Raw genomic sequence first — 27,013 nt, 5'->3', positions numbered from 1 at the left:
AATGAAAAACTATTTACAAGCCACGAACTTATTTACAAGGTTGCATGCACGTGTTACCCCAAACAACTAATTTTACAATAAAAACAGTCCAATTGTACAGCAAGTGTGAACTGAACATGTGATAATGCAGTCTGACCGCTCTAATGTGACCGCAACTACGTAATTGTAAACTTGATGTTTACATTTTTTTTGCGGAAACTCATCACAATTGATTTCCGGACAAGCTTCACTGCATCCTGATCCATCCAACATACCGGAAACCTCACTTTTTTTTATATAGTTGGCCGAAGACTGACAAATATATTAAATGCAAGAATTTCAATCTAAATGTGTCAGCAATATCTTCTGAAGACGTAAATTTTGCTACTGAAGCATCGCCAAAGATCTTGCAATATTCATCCACTCTCTGCACAGTGGCCACTATGCTCAACTGTATAGCTTATTGTTAACTTCACATAGCATACATCAAGCACAACATGTTGCCCATGATGTTGGGCAACTTGGGCACTGCTTCTGCACCTTCAGCGGCCTTCTGGCAGATCGCTTCTACACAGGGTGGAATTCTAGAAATGGAAGTTCACTTATAAAAAAGCTTTCCACCCAAGGTGGAATGCTTTCCTTAGATACAGTGCTCTACCAAAACCAAGTGCCAGGTGACTGACTATAAATGAAAAAGAGGATCAAAAGTGGACAAACTGTTTCAATTGTACAGTACCTCAGATTTGTTGTAAAATTGTTTGATAGATATTTTCTATCTTTCTTTTATTTAATGGATTTTTTGAAAATTATCCAGGCTTTTTGTTTGTAATGATCAAGTTTAAGTTGAGTATTTAGTTAACCAGTACTGTAGACATATACCATATTTGGGGGAGGGGCTTATGGGCACAACCAATCACAGCTTGAAAGCATCTCCATCAACCAATCATAGCTTGAAAGCATCCCCATCAACCAATCACAGCTAGAAAGCAGATAACATTACAATTCCATTAACCAATCACAGCTGGAAAGCTGGAAGGGGCTAAAATCACAATCCCATCAACCAATCACAGCTGGAAAGTGATAGGTTATGTATATGATATGATGGACTGAAAGTGCAAAGTTCCTGGCCTTTCCAAGCTTTCAGGTCATGCTTTCCAATATGCTATGTGTACTGGTTAATTTAATATCCCTCTAGAATTCCACACTGCTTCTACAGGCAACAAATAAAACAGGCCCAAGAACTCTTCCTTGTGGCACGCTGCTACCAGCGCTACGCACTGTTGCAGAGTCCAATACGGTCCCACTCCCTGTCCCTTTAAATTTAATATTGATAATTGACCTGTTGTCATGAACTAGAAAATCCCTGGCTCATTGCAGTACATTTTCCTCTATTTCCAAAGACTTTTCCCAACACCTGCTCATGCAAAAAACTGTGAAATGTTTTAGCAAAATTGAGGTACACTGAAACCACTGGCTCCCTTTCATTCAGCAATAGCATGCAAGTCCAATCATTCAAAGTAGATAAGAGGTTAGTGGTGCAAGATCTACCAGCAATATAGCCATGTTGACAGTCTGATAATAGATTATTAGCAGTCACGTCAGTGACGTCACTAATGTGACTGCTCATCACCTCTTTGAACAAAGGTGTCACATGAGCTTCTTTCCAAACAGCCAGCATAATCCCTTCATATAGGGTTATTTTTGGAACAATACAGTTAGAGAGTCAGCTAGGACTGTTGCTGATTCTTTGGGTAATCTGGGGGGAAGTTGTCAGATCCACATGAATTGTTGGCAATTGGGAGTCAGGGTCACTAGACTTTTGATTTAAAATCTTCTTGTTTTAAAAAACTTGTTAAACTGCTTACTTTACTTTTTTATCATTAGCTTAGCCAGGACTGTACTATTCATCCACTAAGTTTTTTTTTACTTCACCAAGCTTAATCTGAGTCTGAGGAACCCAGGCCATGCACCGACTGCAGACATAACTGTGTCCGTGAGAAATGACTGTGATTCAGGCATATTCATGCTCTTAATACAATCGAAATTTCAAAATATTCACTGCTTCGCAGAGTTTAACATGTATAGTCAAATGGGGTAAGACAGGATCGCAGCCTTCATGGGGTAAGAAAGGACCAGCCCATGGCGTGCATTCTAATTGCACTGAATTTAATTTGACAAAAGAATATGTTAGAGCAATCATTGCCTGTCATTTCAGTGTTTGTGGCAACCCTCTTCTGCAAATAATGAATTTCTGGCTAATTTTTAAAGAAAACCTATGTAAGGAAGGGTCTCAAAATGGTTAACCCTGTTTGGGAAATAAGCTCTGTCAAATGACAAAAAAATTTTTGGCCAGATTTGTGGATGTAGGCAGGTAACCTCAAGTAATAAGCAACATTTGAAACATACTAGGCCTTCCTACCTGCTACCATCACTGCCTGACATGTATTCCAAAATGGGGTAAAAAAGGACTGGCCATGGGGTAAGACGGGACCACTAAATGATCCTGTTTTACCACACAAGTGGTCCTGTCTTACCCCACAAATGGTCCTCTATTACCCTACAGTTTATCAAAAATAGTTTTTAAATGAGTATATTATTGTGTAGTACATGGAGTGTTTTGGTCAAAATTTTTATCTTTTGCTCAAACTTCATTATAACTTGTTAACTTTTTTAATTAGAGAAATTTAGTGCACTATTTTAAATTGCACCAGAGGGATATAGAAAATAGGGATGTCTATTCCCATTAGTGAGCTGCAGAACTATGTGCAAGATTGGCTGGGGGAAACATCACTGTGTGAAACATGAAAAATAATTATGATCACAACTCTGTGACAGGGCATGAGCTATGTTTGAAGAAGTGCACCACAAATGCAGTTAGCAAGAAAACACATGACATCTGACACTTTTTATTACTGACACTTTATTACTGACATCTGACACTTATTTTTATTACCAATTTGATACATTTTTCAGACAATGACACTAATGGAATATACATGAAGCATTTAGCAGTGCTCTACAATGAACCAAAGCCAACCACTATTACTATGCTTAACAAAGTTTTCTTGTGACAAAAACTTCAATGTGACTAATATTAGAGTTAACTTCCTGCAACATCAAACAGTAACAAGTGGGTGTTTAATCAAGCAATGTGTTTCTAGATGGATAATATTGAATATTAGATTTGTACTTTTATTAAAAACCTTGTAACATATGAATTACCAGTTGGTCCTGTCTTACCCCAGCCTGGTCCCATCTTACCCCAATGGGGTAAGATGGGACCGGCTCACTTTTTTAAATCTGTACAGAAAACTATGTTAGATGCAAAATGTCTGAGTTGTAGCTTAGAAGCCCATTGCATAACTACACCTTGTGATAGGTTTAGGGTTTTTTAGTTATTCATGGTATAGATGCTACAGGCTTGCTAGTGATTTCGGTCCTGTCTTACCCCATCTGACTATACCCTTTTTCAACAGCTCATGCTTCCAAGACAATTTTTGTGTAGGTACAGCACATGACGAGTTGACAGTGAAAAACAATGATTGGTGATAGCTTTTGCCCTATGTAACAAAGCGCAAACTAATGAATATTTGTGTGTGTGTGTGTATTTTTCTTCAACTTCATCCATATAATTCATTCCAAGATTAATTAAGTCCACATCAGTTACTGCCTACCGCTTTAAGGGGGGGGTCTATCCTCCGGGAAAACTTCCACAGTTACTAAGGGATCTTTCTGAAACTTCAGACATATGTGTAAAACCAAAAAAAAAAAACAGATTTTGTTTGTATGCTTTTTTCGGAAAAATTAATGGAAAACGTGAAATTCATAGAAAACGGAAAAAAAGGGAGTACTGAAAAAATCTATCTGCTAGGGTTTTCAAGGTACAACATTGAGACGCATATTATTTATTATTTGATGCATGTTGCATGAAGACCATACCAATCGAGTAACAAAGCCTGATTTTTTATTTTTTGCCTTAGTTTTTTTATGTGCATTTTTTCGTTTTTTTTTTATTTTCTTCAAATTTTCCCCCCTCCCTCCCATTTTGAATCCAAACTAGAGATGCAAAAAAATGTTTTTTTCCAGAGTGTTTTTTTCAGTAAAAAAAATGTTTTTTATGTGTTTTTTTTATTGTTTTTTTCTTTCGTGTATTTATTTGGGATCAATATATCTATACCCTTAATATACATTGAAATGATGTGTTTTTAAATCTTATTTAACATATCTCATGTGTGATTTATAATTTATCAAGCCTAATACTTCTAGTTCTGCCTAGCTTAAAAGGGTAAATAAACAAATTTTTCATTGCTTATTGTACTCAAAAATCAAAGTATGCAAAAAATACAAAAAATAAATATTTTCAAAGCATTCCATTTTCAGTCACTCACCATGACCTATGAGTCTAAGACTATGACTCAGTCCCTCCCAACCAGATACCAGACTCTGATATCAAAATCTGTAGAAAAAATAAAAGCATCTAAAAAAAGTAGTCCATTTCAAGTAAACATATTGAAGTCACGTGTGGTATGTGACATGGGTCACGTGCCTCATCGAGTCGGCATCACTCACCATGACTCGTGAGGCATGATTCACTCAGAGTCACTATCACTTATCACTGTATCACCAAGACTTGGAAGAGTATCTTCTTGTTGATCTCCATCAGGGTCATGAACATCATCCATGTCCATATGGCTGTCAGTGTCACTGTCTGACTCGTTTTGATGCTCTTGGTTTAAGCCTGCAGTTGTTAACAATCGCGGCCATTTTTCTGAGGCTGATGGCAATGCAGCAGGTTCATTATCGGCATTGTCGATCAATTGTAGGTTATGCCCTATATACACCAATTTGCCCGCCCTCTCTGCTGTCAATCTATTCCGCTTCGCTGAGTGCACGTGCGAGTGCCTGCTGAACGAGCGTTCAACAGCTGCACTTGTGGGAGGCAAGTTCAGTATCTGACTGGCGATTTTTGATAGTTCAGTGGATAGTGTTTGCCTGTATCAAGATGGTGTCCAGCTCACCAGCTTATTAAATGATCACTGCTAAAATAACTCATAAAATAGACTGTTGGGAAACATATCACTTGATTAGTTTGTCACCGTGAAGCTGGCAAACACAGTTCTGCAGTATGCATTAAGTCAACCGTGGTTATGTTGAGCAGTAAAAACACTGAATCACTTTAAGAGCTGCACACGACCGTCACCTGTCACCACCATACACGAAAACAGCTCAGCAGTAACTGAGGCCTTGCTGCCTTGGACCTTGGGGTCAGCGCTTGCTAATAAAAAGATGATGCAATATACGAGGATTATGGAATAACCCGCGCGTGGCGCGGTTCACTGACTGGCGGCCTGCAACAATGTTAACTAAAAGAAGATGCAATATACATGGATGACGCAATAACCCGCGCAGCTTACTGACTGGCGGCCTGGAAGGCTGGAACAATGTTAAATAAAAGATGATGCAATATGCAAGGACGATTTAACAAGCCGCGCGGGACGCGGCGCCGCCTGGCAGTCTGCACCTGCTACGTTTATTGAAAGATGATGCAATAGGCAAGTAGCTATGATGCAATACAAATGACTTCGCTGTCATTCAATGATATTAGGAATTTTAAGATACAGCATAGACCTGTCACCTATCATCCTGTGGCCCTCAGGTAAAGTGATTTTGGATTTATTTGCATTTATTTATGTTTCTCTAAAAAAAAACAATAAAAAACATGTTTTTTTAGGCTGATGTTTTTTATTAAAAAAATTGTTTTTTATTGAAAAAATTTGTTCTTAATTAAAAAAAACATGAGTGTTTTTTTTACGTCGCATCTCTAATCCAAACTATGCACAAATCTAAAAAAAGGGCTTCGTTACTTGATAGGTATGGTTTTTACGAATCGAATGGTATATGTCTCATTGCTGTAGCTTCAAAACTCTAGGAGGAGATAGGTTTGCCATGACAATAAGTGTGAATGTTGAGGAGAGCGTGACAAAGTCCTGCGCGCATTGCAATAGGCACTCAATGAAGCAAGGATACGAAACTAAATGTTACTGGAGCTTGATTCCACTCAAGGATGGTGGGAGCAACTGCATGCACACCTCCTCTATCAAAGCCAGGCGGGTGACTTAGTTCCAGCGCCAGCAAACACTTTTTAAAGGGCTATGGAGCTAATTACCACCTATGCTATTTCTTAAAGGAACCGCCCCACCTTCCCCCCTTTTATTATCTGTAGTGAATGCATAATACAACGTACCAAGATGGTAATGGTACCGTTGGATAGCTGAGAATGTCAGCTTTAAGATGAGACTAAACGGATAACTGAAGCGCAGCGCCAGCAGACACTCTATTTAAAAAAACTAGGGAGCTAATTACCATCTATGCTATGTAAAGAACTCCACAACCTTCCTCCCTTTCACAACCTGTCTGGAATTCATAAATCAGCGTACAGGTATGGTAATGGTACCGTTTGATAGGGCAGAATGTCAGCTTTAAGATGAGATTGAAAACTGGAAAAGCCAAAATCCAAAAATTTTAGAGTAGACCCCCCTTAACAAAAAACCTATATGGTTCTTCACAAAAACTGACTATATGCCCAAATTGACCCTGTGACCCTAAAAAACTGTCCAGGTCCAGCTTGTAGTTACCTGTTTTGGTGTCTGCAGCTGTCTGCTGGACATGAATTTTACATGTAAATTAAAAAAACATTTTTAGAAATGTCCTGTTTCTGGAGATTTTACAGTATTCTCTATCCATAACTAAATGTCCCTTTCTGAAACCCTGATGTGCTGGGAGAAGACAATTTTTCCAAGTAATTTCGAGAATTTGATATGCAACATTTAAAACATTTCAACATTTCAGATGATTTGCATCCTTTTAATTTTTGTTATCCTGGTCTGACAGACTGGTCTGCATCCAAGTCTTAGTCACTTTGTCTGGGTCTGGTGGACTGGTCAATGTCTGTTTTTTAATTGGTTTCTAAAATATTTCATGTCTAATCTAGGTATTTCTAGTTTAGATCTTTCATTAAAATTTGTACCTATGGTCATTGTGTACTAGTACAGTAATATTGGTATGGTAACTCACTAACAGAGCCTCAAGATACTACTACCAATGAAAGCTGGGCAAGGTGGCCCAGTGGTTACAGTTCAGAGTACCAAGATTGAAGCAGAGAGGTGCAGGTTTGATCCCAGCTCTGTGCGCCAGTTTCTGGTCAGGATAGGTGAGAAGGCCGGGTGGTCAAGCACAGCAGATTTGAAGCAGCGAGTTGTGTGTTTGACTTCGAGACCACATCAAGCTGTGAATGTTCTGCGATGTTAAAAATCGGCGACAGGCCTACGGCCTAATAAAAGCTGAAACTGCTATTATTATTATTATTATAAAAACATCATTCTATCTAAAATTGAAGAGTTCAATGGAGAACAGAGTGTCACTGGTTCAAGACAATGAGTTTTCAACTTTCATTTGTATCAATTTACATTGCAATTGAATAGAACAACTTATTCTTAGGAAGAGTTCTTTTACTCTGATTTTGATTGATAAGTGAGCTTATGGACTGAATCATGAAACTTGGGAGCTGGTCTAATAAGGGCGCTTGGCACTGAAATTGTTACCATACCAGTCCTCTAGTGAATTTGCAGTAAATCCAGTTCAAGACAGCCAGTGACCTCTTCAGAATCAGACACAGAATGGTAGCCATAAATAAGAAATACTGGAAACTATTCATTGCCTTTTATACGAGCCTAGTTGCTGGCAAAACTGGAGATGGTGATTTGTAGCCACTACTACTAGCTGCCCTGTGTTTATATTAGCTACAGATCATTCTCAAAATAGTCTGTTCAGGGCTTTGAGTTAATTTTTTATAAGATTAACATATAACTTATAAATTTTAAATTTATATATACAATCATATCATTATGATGCCAATGTGAATAGTTTTTCTTTCTCCATATTTTTTTCAGGAAGTATATTTACTTATGTACCCTCTAACTATAAATCAATTATATTGCTTCTAATAATGGCTAGTTCACTAAAGAGGTTTATATATCAAAATTATTTTATGAAAAGAATTAATTGTTGCTTGACAATTCTTGCAATATTATTTGTTTTCATTATGTTAAAAGGTAAGCTTGTTTCAGACAATTAGTATAAGAGACTGAAATTTGTTGAATTTAGTGTCATTCAATAAATAATTAGAAATTTTCAAATTTGAATAAAATCTACAACACACGTATTCTATAGTACAATATTTTTTCAGCAAAATTTAATTTCTTAGGGTTTTCTTTCAGAATTTTTGTTATTTGATGTTAGTAAGGAATAAAAATCATGTGATTGTAAGCCCCAGCATTATATAATTTATACTATAGGTACATTTATGATATGTTTTAGGTTGTTGCACCACTAGCTTGAAGGCTCATTTTATTGTATCATTTAATTGGTAAAATTTTGTTTTAATATAGGTATATAAGTAATGCCTTACTCATACAAACTGTCTTAAGTTGAACTGTTATGCTTTAATATTGATCAAGTTTTTTAGATTTAATATGATTAAAAATGGTTCCTGGACAAATAAGAATTTATTGTCTATCAACAGGTTGGTTGAGAGAAGGAGAAGATGAGTCCGTTGAAGCCTTATATGCCAAGGATCCAGGCCTTTGCAACCAAAATATTCAGTCCCTTCACTTGCAGGTGTGACAGATTTTATTTTTTTATTATGTATTAAACATACTAAACACAAAGTAAGCAAATGTGTACCTATAATTAATTTTGACATGAATTTAGGTTCAAAATTTTCAAACCATCAATTAAACCATAAACTTCAATCTCACCACTAGTAGTGTGATCAAATTATTAAATATTTGTTATTAAATTCTTAAATTACGTATTGAAATGTCTTAATTAGATTTTCTTTGGCAAATTTATCAGCTTCAACTTGCTAAATGGAAGTTAATAAATTTGTACCATTATAAATCCCATTTATTTGGATTATTTCCCACATTTATTAAATAACTATGTTATCTGTCATTTGTTGTTCATATGAACATGATATTTTTTCTTCGAGTTGCTTTAAACTTTCAAATCATTCAGTTCTAAATTTCAGATTCGGGAGCTGAAGGCACAGCTGCTAACAAATGGGTTATCTGTTCCTGATACCTCTAACCTTCCCACCATTTTCGTCATCACACCAACCTACGCTCGACCCAACCAGCTGGCCGAGTTGAACAGGTAGCCAAAGAAAGAATTCCCTACATCTATTTAGGGAATATATGTAGGTTTTCATTTAATATTTTTCATCCAGAAGCGTGTAAAAACAAACCTTCAATAATATAATTTAAGCAAACTTCAATCTAAAGCATTGGGTTGTATTTAATTGAGGTCAGTTGTGAAAAATTATCAAAAATTATAGCTCAGTACTCACTGCAGTGAGTGACAGAGAGCGCATTTTCTCGTCGACGAAAACTTGAGATCACGGATGGACGGACAGACAGACGGACATGGCGAGCACAATAGTGCATTTTTTCCATAATTGAGAAAATGCTCTAAAAACACCGATATCTACTACCAGGTTGCGCAATGTGCTGCTGCACATACCTCAAGTTTGGTGGCTGTTGGTAGAAGACAGGGAGGAGAAAAGTGAGCTTGTAAAAAATTTCCTGACGCATTCAGGAGTCCCACACACACACCTCCACCAGCCGACTCCACCTGAGTGGAAGGTCAAGGACAAGGTATGTTGTCACGGATTTTTCAAAAATTTGTCATATTGACTCATTATCATGTAAATTAACTGCACAAATCAATATTGATATAAACTATTGCTTAAAGCTTAGTGTTACAGGCTGGAAAATGTTTACATATGGCAAAAATCGGTGAATTTTCTAACACATTTTTTTGTATTACACTCACAGTGGATGAATTGAACATTATATTTTTTGCCAGTCTCCTCGCTGGACAAAGCCACGAGGTGTGCTGCAACGCAATGCTGCCCTTGACTGGCTGCGCAAAAATGCTGATCCTCATCTCCCTGCCGTGGTTTACTTTGCTGATGATGACAATTCCTACAGCATCGAGCTCTTCCAGGAGGTATGTTGTAAGTTTGACATTTTATTACCAAATTGATTGATTAAAATAAGAAAAAAAGTAGTTTCTATCATGTCATAAATTTTGAAGTTGGACACTCGGATTGATTACTCCAACAATTTTACTTTACGTTCAGGTTCAGGTTCAAAATACCGGTATTCATTACTTATCATTTTGTCAGGTTTTCGCCGAGTGGCACTTGATAGGCACGTGACTAAGTTCTCGTATGAATAGGTTACGGCAAAATAGTACAAAGAGAGGGTTGTAATGAAACACTGATACATTTCACATTGAATTGGAAAATTCAAGTTCACATCCTACGTTAACAAAAATCTCTAGTACTTGACATAAGTAATCTGAACACAGTCAAAAGTCCAAATTCTATCAGTTTACATCATAAAAATCATCTAATTTTACCGGAAAATGTTGATACATTGCAGTTCCGTTGAGCCGTACGACCGTAACTCGCGCATACGTTTATGGCCGTATGTTCAGCGACCGTACCGCAGCTGTAGCGGCGCATTTGCAGCCGTAATCCAAGTGGTCGTACTGCCGCTGTAGCCGCGCGTCCTCGCGATCGCTGTTCTTCATAACCGTCGTGTCTCGCTGCCACAGATGCCTCACGGTCAGTCTTGCCGTCGGTTGTTTTACAACGACCGTACTTCGGAATAGTGGCGTAGTCTTACTCGTCGTTGATATTATTCCAAGCTCGTTGCCGTACTGCGGTTGAACATGACTGTGACCGTACCGCTTCTTCTTGATGGAAATTGTGACCGTATCGTACTGATGACCGTACCGATGATAACTCCCGGTGTAGAACTCGAATTTAAATCTTCTGATGACGTGCGTTATAATCGTTGTACAACTCGTGGCCCTCTCGCATTGTCTCACGGCTGAGTCGCAGCCGTAGTGCCGATGTTGATTTTCTTGACGTGCTCACCGGACTCTTGGCTGCTTCGATAAGTCCAGGTTTCTCGCGACCGTCAATGTTCGAAAACGGGTATACCATCGGCCTCACGGCCGCGGCCGTTAAATACAGTCCGCTGACTGCAGACCGTGCTTGCGTGACGGTCACCTCCGTATAACCAACCTTTGGCGCGATTTTTAAGGTCCTTATATACGCTAGTGTCGCGCGCAGTTAAGCATATGCCCTCGAAGTGACGCAACATTCCTCGAAAGGAATGTCCCTCGTGCTGAGCTCGCCAACGTTCAATGTAAACTAACTCCTTCTCCCACGGTCTCGAACCAACCGCGCCTTACACACTTGCTATATCGCTTCGACCCGCATTCCTTGCATTCTTAACACCTACGCATAATACATGTTCAATATTACCTACTTTATTCATGCTTTCTTATTACATTTTCTGTAAATCGTTGATATTCAGAGAAACATAACAATAATTTCAACGAAACAATGCGAAAAAGTTAATATATACCTTCAATTTTATTTTTCAAGTGGTATTTCCTTTTTGCATGATTTGTGGACAAATTTTTGTATTAAAGCATACCATAAGGCCATTAATAAAAGTTCACTTTATGTAGCTCATTCAATGATTAATGATTATATTGATTCACACAGATGCGGTGGACGTCGCAAGTGTCGGTGTGGCCGGTGGGGCTGGTGGGGGGCGTGATGGTAGAGCGCCCTCTGTGTCTCTGTCGCCAAGGTGTCGAGCCTGATCAGGCCAGACCCATGGTCACGGGGTGGCTGGTCGGCTGGAAACCTGAACGGCCTTTTCCCACCGACATGGCAGGCTTTGCTGTTAATTTACGTCTGCTACTTGACAATCCTGATGCCAGCTTCTCACTCGAGAGCGAGATTGGCTTCATGGAGACTGACTTTCTCAGTCGCATCGTCACCAAAGAGGAGCTTGAGCCCAAAGCGGAATGTTGTACCAAGGTTTGTTTCTATGCCAAATATTGGTGTTTATATGAAGACACGCTAACGATCACCCTTTTTGTTTGTGTATCTTAATTTACTGAAATTTTCGTTATGTATGTAAGATATTGTGAATTAATGAGCCGCAATTATTCGCTAAAAATATTTACCTTAATTTAATGAAATTTCAGATATTAATATGTATATGTGTGTCAGATATTATTGAAAATTATTGAATCACAACTATTTTTGTGTTGGCTGAATAATTTCTCATTAAAAAACTTTTTTACCTAGTTATTGCAGGTGAATTTCAAAGTTTTTTTCACACAGTAGAAATAAATAATTTTTACTCCATAGCTTAGTTTTTAATTTTGGGTTTCTCTTTTCAAAGCAGAACTTTGTATCGGTAAATAAGTTATCTTATTCCGGGCTAACTTTAATGGAGGTGGAATATTCTTAACCTCGTCTGCTGTTCAACAATTCAACGATTTCACTCGTTCAATGTAGCAAATTCAGTAGCTTATTTTCGGTTGAGCCTCAAGCATGATTGTTGATGACTTTTGTTTATTTTCTACAGTTTGAATTAGTTGGAGTAAGCTTAGTCTCAATTTTCTATGCTGGATATTTCAAATGATAGAGTATTTAAAAATACACTAATATTAAGTCACACATGAAAATACTTTTCATGTGTGATAAAACATTTATTTGACCATTATGGCCCATTTACGATACCGTGCAGAACACACATTCACGCTACATTCACCATTTAGCCGTGGTCCGAGTTAAGTGTGCTTTTGTCGGGGCGCAGCTTGAGCTACTGAACATATCCGAGATGCGGCTCCATCAGGCGATCCCAACTCATAGTTATAAATACTTTGTGTGTTAAAGTCACCACCCACACCTACTCAGGCCGAGGATTCTAACAAGGGATGTTCAGTCGCGTCGTATCTTGAATTCCATTGAGTGCAGAGATGTGTACTTAGCGCCAAACCAAAGAGCTCACTACTTCTAAGTACCAGTTGTAGGGTTGTGTAGTTTGATTTCTCGTAGTATTTCAAATGTCTTCGCAACGATTTACTAATGTGTCACGTAGGCGACCTCTCGGATCGAGCGACCATTGTTTCAATTGTTCTTCGCCTGTCTAATATTTGATCTGTCTCCGTGATAATGCTAAGCTGTTCCATTCCACAGCAATCTGCCCCGTGCGAATAAGGAATGATTATCGACTTTGAAAATTTATGATCTAAAATTTCTATTTTGTAAAGATTTGTTTGTTCCGGCAGGAAATCCGTCATCGCCGACGTGCTATTCCTTGTGTCCATTGTTTCTCTAGTATTGAGAATAACGAGATAAAAATGCTGAATGTGGTCTTTGAAGGAATTTACATAAAATTACTTTTCAGGTATTGGTGTGGCATATGAACGCCGTAAACCCGAACCTCAAGGATGAAGTTCGACTTCGTCAGCTTGGAAGACAAACAGATATCGGGATCGATGTATGAAAAATGCTTCATTGCTGCTGTGTTTTGCTACATTTGTTGTTGCACTGGAAACATTAATGAAGTTAAGTCGTGTCCCAAAACAGTGCAAACTCGTTTATTTTGTCTCAGTAAACCCTTATCCGTCAGCCGTGAGTTTTGTTGTAGATTTGGCTTTTATTGAAGCTATGCTTTCGTTTGTGAGACTAATTTTTTTTAATATTAGTTGTGTTAAGATTTCACAAGACATATTGGTCCTTTGCGATATGCCTGATTCTTGTACCGGAGCCCGTGAGCATAGAAGAAATGAAAATTCAATGATGTCAGAAATTTTCTTTCATAGCGCCTGTTGATTGGATGTTGAAATAATAATTTACCTGCCGTCCATTGTGATGTTCAATTTCGAGCATATGCTATTATGAGAATTAAATTCCAATTAAGTTTTAACCATTTGAATTCCGAGAAGGCTATATATGATACAAGCCTCAAGGAGCTTAATGCTTATAAATGGCTTTGCTAGAACGAATTATATACGTGATAGCATAGACGAGACGTTGTGCTTCACTTGATCCATGAGAACCTGAGACTCCGGAACTTCATTGTTAGTTTTATGGCTGTATTTGAGACGAATCTGCCAGGAGTTATCGATCAAAATATTCATCCAAGAACATAAAATTTCATGGTTCTTGGCAATATCTAATTGTGCATAGATCAAGAACTGACTTGTTTGAGACGTGTTGATGCCATCGAATCTTGAAAATCTTCCGTAAGCTTTTGATCTGGAAGATATCTAGTTTTCTCTCTTCTCCCTTGGTTAGTTTCCAGTTCTCGCATACGTATAACAAAACTGAAAGAACCAAGCTCTTGAACAGGGAGGTTTTGGTCTTTCTGCTGATGTTTCTGGCTTGCCAGATGTTTGTTAGTCTTTTGAATTGCGCGCTTGCCATTGCCACTCGCCTCCTCACATCCACTGTGCTCCCACCATCCTTAGTGACGTTTGCACCCAGATATGTGAAGCTCTCCACTTCCTCCACCTCGCTCTCTCCAGCCCTCAGCCTGTTGTTGCTCCTGCTGCCGACCTTCAATATCTTGCATTTCTTGGCATTCAGTTTTAGCCCCACTTCTGCTGCATTGCTCTCTAACCTGGTTGCTTTTTGCTGCTGGTTATTCATTGTTGCATAGATTGTTTATCGTTATTTATTTACGAGGGAGGTACTTCTGCAGGCAAATCATTATATACATCCAATGTTTGTATAAACGTTCAGGCACACGTTCCATATCATGGCCATATGTGTTCATAATTGTGTAAAGCGAACGTGGGCTTGACTCAGCAATAATGCGCATAGCTATATTTTTTTATCTCTAATTTTTGTACGCTTTTTTCCATCAGGATAATCATTTGTATATAGTAAGTCGAGTTGTCCGAGCAGCTCGTGAACATGTGGCTAAAACCCATGTTGATGTCACAAAAAGTCCTCGTGGCAGTGGAATGGCAATTTCGTTACCATCATATACTATTACTTGTTAAAATGCAATCGCAATCTCATTACTTTCTTTAAGCGTACGTTAATCGCCTGTTGGCTCGTTATTATATATTATTATTTCTCGCAACAAAACGATCTTCGTCGTTCACAATTTTCTTATGCCAGCATCTAGAGAGCAGAAGCAAGGGCTTTTTGAACAATCATATTCCAAACACGTCAATTTTCCACCATTGGCGAGGAGCGTGCGGTTGGCGTGCGCTATACCTCGCAGATGGAAGCAAGATGGCACAATGCCAATTAGTTTCAATGAAGTAACACCGCAATTTGATTGACCTACCATATTTCCAATACAATCATTTTTGATGATTTCCCCTGTTTTTTTCTGTATCTTATGAAAATGACCGTGCTTCTGTCAAGCGCCAGTATTTAATTGATTTTATGTCCACGTCGAAATGCAATTCAACCTGATTAAGAAAGGTTTCTGTGCCGACCAGCGAATGATTTATCTGGCTAACATTGCAAAGTTAAACAATATACTTCCTTTGTCGTTGAATGGACGAATGACTGCTTCCAATCTCTATGCGAATTCTGATTTTTCACATTCTTCTTAATTTTCAACTTCTAAAACCTAGAACTCAGATTGTGGTAACAACAAGAATATGAAGGGCATTGACCTTCGCTAATCTGTTCATTAGATTTATATAAACCAGGTCCTTCCATTACTTCACTCGAATTTGTTGACACTATTTGATAAGAATTTGTGTTCGTTTTATAAACATTTCATAGTTAATACTAATCATTTCAACGTGATTACTTACAAATACGTCGATAAATGGAATTTTATTACATTGTTGAATCTTTTTGACATATTAATAATCAAACTTCTATCTTATTGAAAGAAATTATTTGTACAGAAGCAGGACTACGCTCATGACGTATTCGAATGATTGAGGTTGAAGCATGTACGTGGCTGAAAGACTTCGCTCATGGCGTGTTATGATAATAGAAGTTGAAGGCATGTACATGAACTGCATCATCGTTGTTGAAGCATACGGTCTAAAAAAAACTTGAACATTAAAATGTTATATTTTCACGCAGATTTTCAACTGATTCAACAACATAGTCTTCTGTAAATAACTAGTTTTGATTTTTATCCTATTTATGAACTAGTTATTAGATTCTGCTACGGTATGTCCCCGCAGCACACAGAACGACTAAGTTTAGCTACTACTCTAATGAACCTATTCCAGGTTTTTATTTCATTAATACGATGTCGCATAAATACATTGAAATAAAAGTCATTGCAACGAAACGGTAGCAAACTGAACACAGGTTATAAAGCCCATACAAATACAATATCCAAGAATCAAAGAAACGTACAACGTGGACTATGAATCGTGATTTCTATGGATGAATTGAACGCTCTAACCAACTTTGGTTGTCATTATTTTTTTTTCAGAATGAAACTGAAGCTAAAAATAAGCATAAATGAGAAACAAATGTAACGCAAAGTGTGGATGATGACACAGTGAAGTATTCACTTCTTTACAAACAAATTGAGAAATTGTCCTAAAATAATCAAACATTTGCAAACCTGCCATAGTAAAATATTTGCAAGTTGATGCCTATCAACTTGAGAAAATTGAGAGAACTGTCATAGGCTTTTAATACTGCTGACTAATACTTTTAAATCAAATGAGGATAATATAATTTTTAATTGTTATAAAAAGTGTCAACATGCGAGTGTGTGGCGTCGACTGGATATCATGCCAGGCGCCTTGCCTTCTTAGTTTTCACAGCAGCAAGTCTTGACTAGCAGCAAAAACAGCATCCTGAGAATCAGACAGTGGTTATTTGTCAGGAATTTATTATTGAAATATTGCAGATTTATTTTATGAGCATGCATATAATTTGGCATGAATATTTGAAAATGAACAATTGCACATGGATTGGATATAAATTTAAAAGGCAAACTATTGTTAAAGCAGAGGTACCTACCTATCCAATTCTAAAGTCAACTGAGACATTTGAATCATTGAGATTTAAAATTAAAAATATATTTCTTTGAACTTACCAGTAACTGAAGGAGACTTATGACCTTGCTGGAAACCAGCCTTGCCATTGCTGCTCATCTTACTGCGCAAATATCCTGGCATGGAGTTTGATGGACAGCAATCTGGTTCTGTCTCTCTTGGGAGAATTTCAATGGCAAGGTGCCATCGAGCCATTCATCTGAGCCATCACAACAGTCGCACACTCCATCATTGGTAAAACTTGAAGGCACTGACTTTGGAAAGCCATTGCTGTGCTTCCTGCAATAAAATATTGAGTTTTCACAGGCATTAGTGAGTGGTTCATCTGAACCATCCTCAGGGCAGTCACAGTAGTTGTCATTAACTTGCTTTGCAGAGATAATCATTCCTGACTTGAAACAACGGAAAATTGTTTTATCATTCATCACTTCCAGATCTTTAGAAACTCCTATTCTGATCATATGATTCTTCTCAGAAGTGCTGAGCTCATGCTTGGAATGTGATTGATGCTTTAGCAGTCCACCTCTGTTGAATTTGTTGTCAACAAATTCTGGATGATTTCCATTTTCAGAAGCGTAATTTTTATTGAACTTGTATGATTTCATCACAGACTCATCTTTTCTTGAGTTAACTGGTTTCAGTCTGTTAATGTCTTTAGGATGATTTTGAGGTCGTCTGTTGGTTTCATTATTCAATACTACAAAAAACATTAGTTGATACATTAGAAATAAGAGCGCAAAAAATATGCAGGTAAACAAGACTCGTCTTTTCTGAAGTCGAGGTAGCCACCTTACAGGCAACATTTTATTTATGAAATATGTTCTTAATAACAATATTTGTCCCTGCAAAAAAAAGATAAATGAATAACAATAACACAGAAACCTGGCATGGGCCTGGATGCCTGGTGATCAAGAGGTCAGATTATTCAGATATTTATATCTGAACCTTTCCTTACCAAAACGGCTTTTGAGTCTCAATGATTACTTTCATTGCTCCATGAGTTGCATCTCATGATCTCAGCAGGTTTATATATATAGTACTGAACTTAACTTGCCACTCATTAGGCCAGCAACAAAAGTGCTATGAGAACTCAAGTTACATTGATGGTAATGCATACTGCCCACTCTGTTTCATGTGCTGAAATTTATTTTAAAATTTCAAGTATCATGAAATCAGTCTGATTAAAAGTAGTTTTATATTTATAATCAAGCAATTAATGCATGCAAAAATTTACACCCATCTCTAGTCTCTACCTTGAAGCTACTTAGCTACAAATCCCAAACACTGAAACAGTCTCTACTCTCCAGACTCCCAATCTGGAATATGGAACAGAATTTTCCAAGAATCACTATAAATAAAATCAATTCTCAGATCAACAATATTAAAGGGAAAATCATGAATGGAAAAATTGGGAAAGGCCACCAAAAAATGGAAATAACAAGTTGATTAACAACAAATCTCCAAATCCTGTTTTCCACTCTGACTGAGGCCAGAGAGGGAGAGGGCGAGCTGCAAGAGGCCAAGTTAAAATTTAGATTTTAGCTCATACCTGCTTGAAATTGTAAACAGAGTTTTTACCACAGTAGACAGTACCACTTAAGTTTTTTTTGTAATTTTGACTGATCTAGGCTAATTACAGATTTGTCTGTGTTCTAGAATTTTCAAACTGATGATGGAGCTGGACTCCTGACCAAGACATTTTATTTAAAGATAGTACCTATGACTTTCTGTGGAATTTTCTTTGCTTTTAAGTTTTTACTGTTTTCAAGCATTTAGATTTTAGCAATATGCAAATTTTTCAAAAAATAAACCTAATAATAATTAATAACAATTCAATTTCAATCTCATCAGATACTAAATTTTGCATAATTTCCTAAACAAATGTTCTCCTTTGCCACTATGAATTTACGAATTATAGGATTCATGGTAGCTAATACTCTGAATTTCTGAAATAATGTGTGTAGAATTCTGTAGTGGAGGGAGTACCTACCACAGGGCATAGGGCCGCAGGGCGTAGCCTCGTAGGGACTACCGGAGTAACCGGACTAGGGATCAGACTCAGAGACTTCAGAGTTTGCACTTCACATAGCCTACTGACAGACACAGCCTAGGAGTAGAGTAGACCTAGTCACCTAGGTACCTACAGGCTACAGAGTACGAAAAAAATTAAATTATTTCTTTATCATTCATCTCTCCCGTATCCATATTCTTATTTGGTGGTTATTAGAGCATTGGTGATGGCATGACGCGTCCACACATCTCCAAAGCTTCTGACAAATGCGAGAAATCACTGCATAAGCCGCGATAAGCGTCTTCACTTCTTCGTTGTTGTATTTTTGTCCAACCAGGCACCAGCAGATATATCCTTATGTACGGAAATTTACTGAAATTCCAAGTTTTTGTGTGGGCCAAAAATATTTAAAAGACTAAGCAAATTTGTGGGAAAAATACAAAGACCGTATGAGAACATTTACTTGTTCCATTTATAAAATTAATAAAACACCCTGTGGCTAAAATAGTTGTAACATAACAAGTCGGCTCTTCGTAATTATCAAGTTGACAGGAATGAACAAATTGTATAAAATACTTTAAAACTACAATTCTGAAGACTGTTTTCTTGCATCAAAAACATCTAATTTTATGATTTTTTTCTAAACAGCAATAAAAAAGCATTCATCTCTCTGATCTTCTAATTTTCAATACATTTAATGAAATAATACATAATTTTCAATACATTCAATGACATAATGATAGTCTGAATGCCAACATACTTTATTAGGACCAAAAATTTATATTCTAATGCAGTGGTTCCCAAACTTTTTCAGGCTGGCGCCCCCTTGGCTCCCCGGTGAATTCCTAGCGGCCTGACACATAATATTCACATAGCCCCCCCCCCCCGCCCCTCAGATACACAAAAATCCAGGTTTAAAATATTTTCAAAATTTTACACTAGAAACCAAGACCCAGAGGATAAAAAAAACAGATATGGGTAGAAATACCCATTGTTGGGATCAGTGTGCTGCTCGTGTTGTGTACAAATCGTCAAACAAACGTTCGAACTTTTGACCTCGAGTTCGGGGACTGATGCCCCCCTACTGCCCCCTTCTTCCTCATCGCCCCCCAAGTTCTTTCCACCGCCCCCAGGGGGCAGTACTGCCCACTTTGGGAACCACTGTTCTAATGCAAGGACAAAAATTCAACTGTTATATGTGCATAGAGAAAGCTTCGTAATTTGTACACACATGTTGTTCATCACTATTCACATAACTATGGGTCGGAGAATGAACTAACCAATCCAGCTACCTACCCAGACACCACTCCGACAGGAGTGCGTGAGCATCGCATACCGCATGATCAGGCCTTTATGAAAACCTGACCGCTTATTCTTTTTGGATTTGCAATACTACTTGAAAGCATATACTTTCATTATTGTCAAAAGGATGATTTTCAAGGTGAATTAAAGTGAAACGCATGAAAAATATAAACTACCGTAATAAAATGAACTGCAAGCACCCCTATAAAAGAAGATAAACCTGCTGTAAGAATAATAATATAAACAAAAACCTAGAGAAGCATGCCCTCTTTGCGGGCGCCTCGGACGAGCCAATCTTCCTCTTCATCTGACTCTTCGTCGTCTGCGTCGCCCGCGGTGTGCAGGTCGAGCGTGTGGTAGACACGTCTGCGGGCCGCTCGTCGCGACCTGCACGTGGCGGCACAGTACAAGTACATGGCATGACGGCAGATTTATAATAACATTACACACTATACAATTTATGACGACAGAATTGGAAGAATTACAGTACAAGTACACAATACAATTGCTGACAGAAGCTTTATAGTACATTTATGCATTACGACTTAAATAGGCAGCTTTAAAATACGATTACAGAATACCGTTGATAATTGTGGCTTGGAAATACAATTTTGGTGAATTGATGTGGCTGAAGCAGGCATAGCACATTAACACTATACACATTTGATCAAGGAATTATTGTTCGTGGGTTAACTGAATACTTTCCTGTGATGCTACTTCTCAATTGATGATGCAAGTGCTCTCGCAAAAAGCTACTTGTATGTCTCAACTAATCTCAGCTGTACACAACTTTCTGAGTTATATAAGTGTTTTTAGTACAACAAGTAGCCTACAGTTAGCAGAATATACCAGAAATTATTATATTTACTGGAGTTTTGTCGCTATACAAATACCGTGCACACATAAAATCTTCACGATTTCTTTACGCCAAGATCTTTACGATTTCCCTACCCCGAGATTTTATTACTTCTTTACGCCAGGATCTTAACGATTTCATTATGAAAAAATCGTTACGATTTCATTACGCCAAAATCTTAATGATTTCCTTGCGAAAAGATCTTTGTAATTTTTTTATGCCAATATCTTTACGATTTCTTTTTTGCGCCAAGATCTTGACGTCTTCTCTGCGTAAAGATCTTAACGCAAAAATTTTCTACGCCAAGATCTTTACGATTGTTTTATGTTAATATCCTGATGTCTTTCTGAAGCCAAGGTCTTCAAGATTTCTATACCTCGTGAGTAAGGCCACGACAGCCACGGCGACGGCCAGTAGAACTGCGGTGATGGACAGCGGCAGCAGGAGTTGGTCCAAGTGAGTCAGGCTGCCCCACTTGAGCACCGCAATGAAAGGCCATATGAACGAGCCCACTGCGGTGCCCACTTTGCTGCTCACCCATGACACCCACGCCTCCCGCTCTTGATCCCCTGGGGGAGTAGGAACGAATAGGAGTCATATGAACGAATGGGGGGTTAAGAACGGGTGGGAGGCATATGAACGAATGGGGAGCAGAAGAACGGATAGTGACATAGGGAAGACTGTGCACATAAGAACGAATGGGGGGCATGGGAACAGATGAAAAAAAACTACGCGGCTGCCAACACGAGACTCTTGAACTCGAATCCAAAGCTAGCAACACGAGTTGACAACACGAGATACAGAACTAAAAAGCTGGCACCATAAACAGTCAAGAAGTTGCGCTCACGGATAGTGGCCAGCATGAGGGCGTTCTGTCGCACTGAGATCGTGATGAGCGAGTGCCCGACTCCAACGACGATCCAGGACGCAGCCACCAGCCACTGGACCCACGAGTTTTGGTCCAGGACGTACGTAAAGATCATCTGGGCGGCAAGGCTGCCCAGTGAAAAGCCAACTAGCCCAGGAGAGTCCAGCAGGAATGTGAATCGCTGACGGCAGCAGAGCGCCAAGCCTTCGCCCAGCAGCGAGAAGGAGACGCCCACCACAGCCAGGGCCGAACCGAAACTCAGCTGTGAATATAATTTGGTCTCAATTTACAGGTCCTTCCATTTTACGGTAGTCATGCAGCCGAAGAAATGAGAAAATAACGTTCTTGATCTGTTCTAAACAAACACTAACGAGTTCTAAATTTCTTTGTAAAATAGATTCTAAAATTTATATTGAGGCAATTGAATTTCTTTTATAATATGATACTTCCTGAATCTAACAATAAAAAACGAAATAAGGTACATAAAAGTCAATTGTTCAAAAATTTCAAACAGGTAAGAACTCTAAATGTTTTCAAGGCAAGGCTTGCTTTAAAAACATAAGCAAGCACTCAGCGAAAATAAAAATAAAAACAATAACTCCAATTTGGAATCTTAAGTTTTTAACCCACCTCGCCGGTTCTCTGAACTCCCGGAAAACGTGTGATTTAAGTAGCCTTATGATATAAGTTCTTGACAAATTTAGTCCGGAGCAAGTCATCATCATACCTGTTGACTGCGGCTGGAGAGCATCAGCACGACGTACACGGAGGGCAGGGAGCTGAGGAGGCCGTGCACTGCGGTGCCGAGAGGACAGGCTATACGACGCAGACCTTCCCATAACACCTCGTCGTCCAGGTACAAACTCAAGGGCCTCGACATCCTGATAGAAAACAATACATTATGTGTATGGTAAATATTTGTATTTAAATAATTATATCAAACAGTTAAAATCGAGTACATGGTTGCAAATGTGCGCACTTCGTGACCTCGACATCCAGTAACGGATGTATATTTTATTCATGAGATGATTTGCTTTGGTTTTGCACTTTAATTGATCTATTATGTGTTGACAATATAAGCTATTTTGTGCATTGACATGAAAATTAGTGGTGGCTTTTTGAAGTTCTGCAGTTGACCTTAACCTACATAAACTCGTCAACCCAAGGTGTTCGGATCGGTTATCAGAGGAAAATAATGAAAGACTCGTAGGAAATTCGCTCTCATCTATTTTACATGAATCTATTAAGTAAGGGTTTATTTGCGTTAAAGTGTAAATTTCTTTTACATTTATGCTATAAATCATCGTTTGTGATTGATGTCAATAATAATAATAATAAAATTCGTTTTCCGGCTATTCTAATAAAATTTTAGTAATATAATTAATAGAACGTGAAGACAATTAATAATCGCAGTTCTTGTTATGACCTACTTGGGGGGTTTGATGGACCCCCAGGGGACAGGCAGCAGCAGGAGGAGGGCCGCCAGAGCGAGCACACTACCGACGGTGAACAGTCCCGCCTGGCCCGCCAGCGACCAGCCTGGGGGCAGACCCACCTGCCGCATAATTCATAAATTTGATCATCAACTAATAATTGAAGTGCATATAATAGCAAAGAGAATTAGCACGAATTATATTATATGAAATACGATTTTGGTAGATTATTGAAGGATATTGCTAGGATGTTCCAATACTGGAATAATCTGTGTTTGAAAACGGATGCTGGAATGCTCTCAAATGATTTTAAATAGAGTAAAATGAATTCAAAATCGTTTGAATTGCAATTTTGCTACGCATAATAACGAACCACAACTTGGTTCACACTGCCAGTATTAATTAAATATTATGTTCATTGAACCTTAAAAATCGGCTTAGTAATCAACTGGAAATGTTTTCAAGACTCACTATATTAGCAGTCGGCCTCACCTGGCACCCAAAAGCCAGCAGAACCGCAGACGCGACGACCACCCCGCTGGAAATGACTCTTGTCCAGCCGTAGTGTTCGCCGTTGGCGCTGAGCTCGAAAGTGTCCGTGAGGGTTCGCTCCAGCAAGTCATCGCTGTTGATATCTTGCCTGGGTCTGTGGTGGAAGAGGTGATAGCAGTGGCTGTAGCAGTGCCATAAACGTGTCACCCCCGCCTCCAAGCCACCTGACATCAGTGTGGCACTAACCAGCAGGATTGACACCCACAACCACGTTCTTGAGTTTGATGATGACGCCGACGGAGTTTCAGAGTCGACCTGAGCTTCAACCTCCTCTAGGATTTCTTTCAATTTCTCAATTTTTTCTTCGTCTAGGTCAAAAGACTTGGTGGCACTGGATTGTTGGTCTGGATCTGTTTCTTCGTGCTGTGGCCTTTGTGAACCCAGCTGACCTCCTATGTCATTTGCGTTGAATATTGATTTTTTATTTAGATTGCGCTTGACGATGGTATGCGAAACATGTTGACTGTAAAGTTTGTTATCTAATCCAAAGTTATGGTTTTTAAAATGGTAATCTATTTGCTCTGAATTATTTTTGTTAGCAGAAGAATCGCCAAATGAATTTATATTGTTGTTCACGTTTTCGTATAACTTCTCATCGTTGCGTTCCGATGAAGGCTCCAAGGGGATATGATAGTTTACATTTTGGTGCAATAGTTTTGATGATTTTTTCCTATGTAAGAATCTGCTCGAAGGGAGCCCAACATTGCTCCCTACGAAAGTAGATGAAAATTTAGCTCCTGGTTTCCACGCCGCTTGCTCTCGCGTGTTCGAATTTATATCATTCTGGATTCCATTTATATCATCATTCAACACAATTGTACCTTCATGACCACCTTTATTATAGTCGTTAGTCTTGGACGATTCTAGGATATTTTCATTACCAATAATTTCGTAACTTGTAGTCGTTGTGGTCAAGGCTGACCAGTTACGTGGTTTCTGAGAACCAAAAACTCCCGATTCTGTTGATTTATCTAATAAAAATGTACTTTTTAGAGAAGTGAATTGCTTTGGTGCTTCTGTTGTGAAAAATGCGGTGATTTTGATGGTTGTTGATAGTTGGATTGGATCAGTTTTTTCGTGAGCGATATTTTCGAGATTGAGAGATGTGTCGGTTGTAGTTTGAACATTATTAAAATTCGAGGAAGTTGAAGTGGCAATTTGTGCAGTCATTGTGGTTGCATTGAGATTTTCTGAACTAGTCGGCGTAGAGTTAGCCTCCAGGGGAAATTTGTCCAATGAATTGGAGGAACAGCGACTATAGGAGTTTTCTTTTGGAAGAGCAGCTATCGCTACCACATACATGATGAAAGCTGAAAACAATAGGAAGAACAGAAGGAACCTTCTTAGCGCACCACTTTTCGTAGCTGTAATCAACACAAGAACAACCTTTACGCTCACGACTCCTGAGAGGGTGATGAGAGTCATGACTAAACCAACCCCCATACCCGTGAGCCCTGAAGCCTGGAGAACGGCGGGTAACCACGGTAGGATCAACTCCTGGGAGCTCACCAGCAACAGAAAGAAAATGTTTACTTTCCAGCGACCAACCACTTGATCCACCGGATCCTTCTTGATACCGGATCTGGGATCCATAATCCAACCAATACCCATCCTGCCGTTGCCTCTATAAATGTAATAGAGGTTGCCTGCTTACTTCCCAACTATCCTGACCAAGTTCGCTGAAGGAATAAATAGTTGATCACTGCGTTGAAGAAAATTCATGATAGTAGCTCTGCCCGCGGTCAGAAATATTCGAGCACAGGATTCCAGATAAGCATTGAACTATCGTTGATTATTTTCAAAGCAGGTTTTATTTGAAAATGTTTTAATAATGTAATGAGGCTCTATGCTCATAAAAGTCATGCAAAATAATTTTTCTGTTATAATGACTTAGCAATTCAATAAATAATATGCCTGAGAAGGAGCAGAAATTAGAGGTCATAAATCATCGTTGGTAAATTGGATGTGCATATAATTGAAAGATTTCCACTTTCTTACCACATCCTTGAGCAGCCTATTGTTTCCAGGGTGATTCAAGAAAACTTTCTGTTTTGTATTTCACGTCAAGCCGCTAGATGTTGTAGTAAAAAGACGGGGAATATTTCATATGAAATGCCAGGCCGTAAAGTTTTATGTCCTTTCTAGTTAGTTGCCACTATGCATTGGACAAGTGAGAAGCGTGCGTTTGCTGTCGAGGCGTACATTTCTAAAGGCCGTTCCATTATTGCTACTCAACGATCATTCCGCACTCGGTTCCGTATTCGTTCTTCAGGTCAGATTCCTGATTGGAAATCGATTTTTACGTAGGTGAACTTATATTGGGCAAGTGGAAGTGTGAATGCAATAGGGTCTGGAAATCAGGCGACTGCCACAACACCTGAAAACGTCGAGAGAGTTAAAGAAGAATTTCTGCGTTCTCCAAACCGTTCAGCATGTTTATACATTCCTATTCTGGGGATTTCAAATAGCGGAGTGATATGAATTGACAATGGGGATCGTCCTTTGTCCGATGTCAATTTTAAACTAGGTGATACAAAAATTCAGTCCTTCTCAATAAATTTATATTGTGATAACATCTTTGCTAATCATTTTTTTTATTGAGCTTTAGAATCAGGTAGTTTCTGTGAATCACCCTGTTTTAAACATGAACTTTCGACTAGAAGTTCTGTATTACTAAGACAACTGTAAAATAAAATACTTAAAAAAAAAACTTTTTAAAAAACCACGTTTTTCTTGTGGACTAAAAAGTAGAAAATAAATTATGGCTCGCCCTGTGAACGTACAGCCCGACCCACGTTTTTTGGGGCGAGCCATAATTTATTTTCTACTTTTTAGCCCACAAGAAAAACGTGTTTTTTAAAAAGTTTTTTAAAGTATTTTATTTTCTACTTTTTAGTCCACAAGAAAAACGATTAAGACTTGATTAAGTATGACTTGACGTACGTATCGATGATACGAAGCGTCAGCGCATGCTCGTCTATAACGTCAGCGCCCGCACGTCATTTATATATACTATATAAATATACTTTACTCAATTAAGCTAATTTAGGTCTCTAATTGCTAGTTTTTATGAT

General features: G+C 38.5%; 3 protein-coding genes across 3 annotated transcripts; 1 reads left to right on the top strand and 2 right to left on the bottom strand.

Moving 5' to 3' along the window:
- The first annotated feature begins 7,859 nt into the window (after positions 1-7,859).
- On the top strand, positions 7,860-16,021 carry LOC108674545 (galactosylgalactosylxylosylprotein 3-beta-glucuronosyltransferase I). The gene is made up of 7 exons (XM_018162505.2): positions 7,860-8,090; positions 8,561-8,655; positions 9,068-9,192; positions 9,533-9,692; positions 9,904-10,047; positions 11,624-11,944; positions 13,326-16,021. The coding sequence occupies exons 1-7, from the start codon at positions 7,985-7,987 to the stop codon at positions 13,422-13,424; spliced, it is 1,050 nt and encodes a 349-aa protein (XP_018017994.1). The 5' UTR covers positions 7,860-7,984; the 3' UTR covers positions 13,425-16,021.
- On the bottom strand, positions 15,955-17,761 carry LOC108674546. The gene is made up of 2 exons (XM_018162506.2): positions 16,959-17,761; positions 15,955-16,716 (listed from the first exon to the last, which is right to left on the bottom strand). Exon 1 carries the CDS (start codon positions 17,718-17,720, stop codon positions 17,013-17,015), a length of 708 nt encoding a protein of 235 aa, XP_018017995.1. The 5' UTR covers positions 17,721-17,761; the 3' UTR covers positions 15,955-16,716; positions 16,959-17,012.
- A 1,610-nt stretch (positions 17,762-19,371) lies between these two features.
- LOC108674544 lies at positions 19,372-26,352 on the bottom strand. Its single transcript, XM_018162504.2, has 6 exons — positions 23,880-26,352; positions 23,385-23,509; positions 22,682-22,835; positions 21,934-22,216; positions 21,463-21,655; positions 19,372-20,617 (listed from the first exon to the last, which is right to left on the bottom strand). The coding sequence occupies exons 1-6, from the start codon at positions 25,548-25,550 to the stop codon at positions 20,482-20,484; spliced, it is 2,562 nt and encodes an 853-aa protein (XP_018017993.1). The 5' UTR covers positions 25,551-26,352; the 3' UTR covers positions 19,372-20,481.
- Between the last annotated feature and the right edge of the window lie 661 nt (positions 26,353-27,013).

The sequence above is a fragment of the Hyalella azteca genome, unplaced genomic scaffold (genome assembly GCF_000764305.2).
Source record: "Hyalella azteca isolate HAZT.00-mixed unplaced genomic scaffold, Hazt_2.0.2 contig11104, whole genome shotgun sequence".
In the NCBI taxonomy this organism is placed as follows: Eukaryota; Metazoa; Arthropoda; class Malacostraca; order Amphipoda; family Hyalellidae; genus Hyalella; species Hyalella azteca.
Note: the sequence above shows the minus strand (reverse complement) of the source record. Positions and strands in the feature narration are given on the sequence as shown.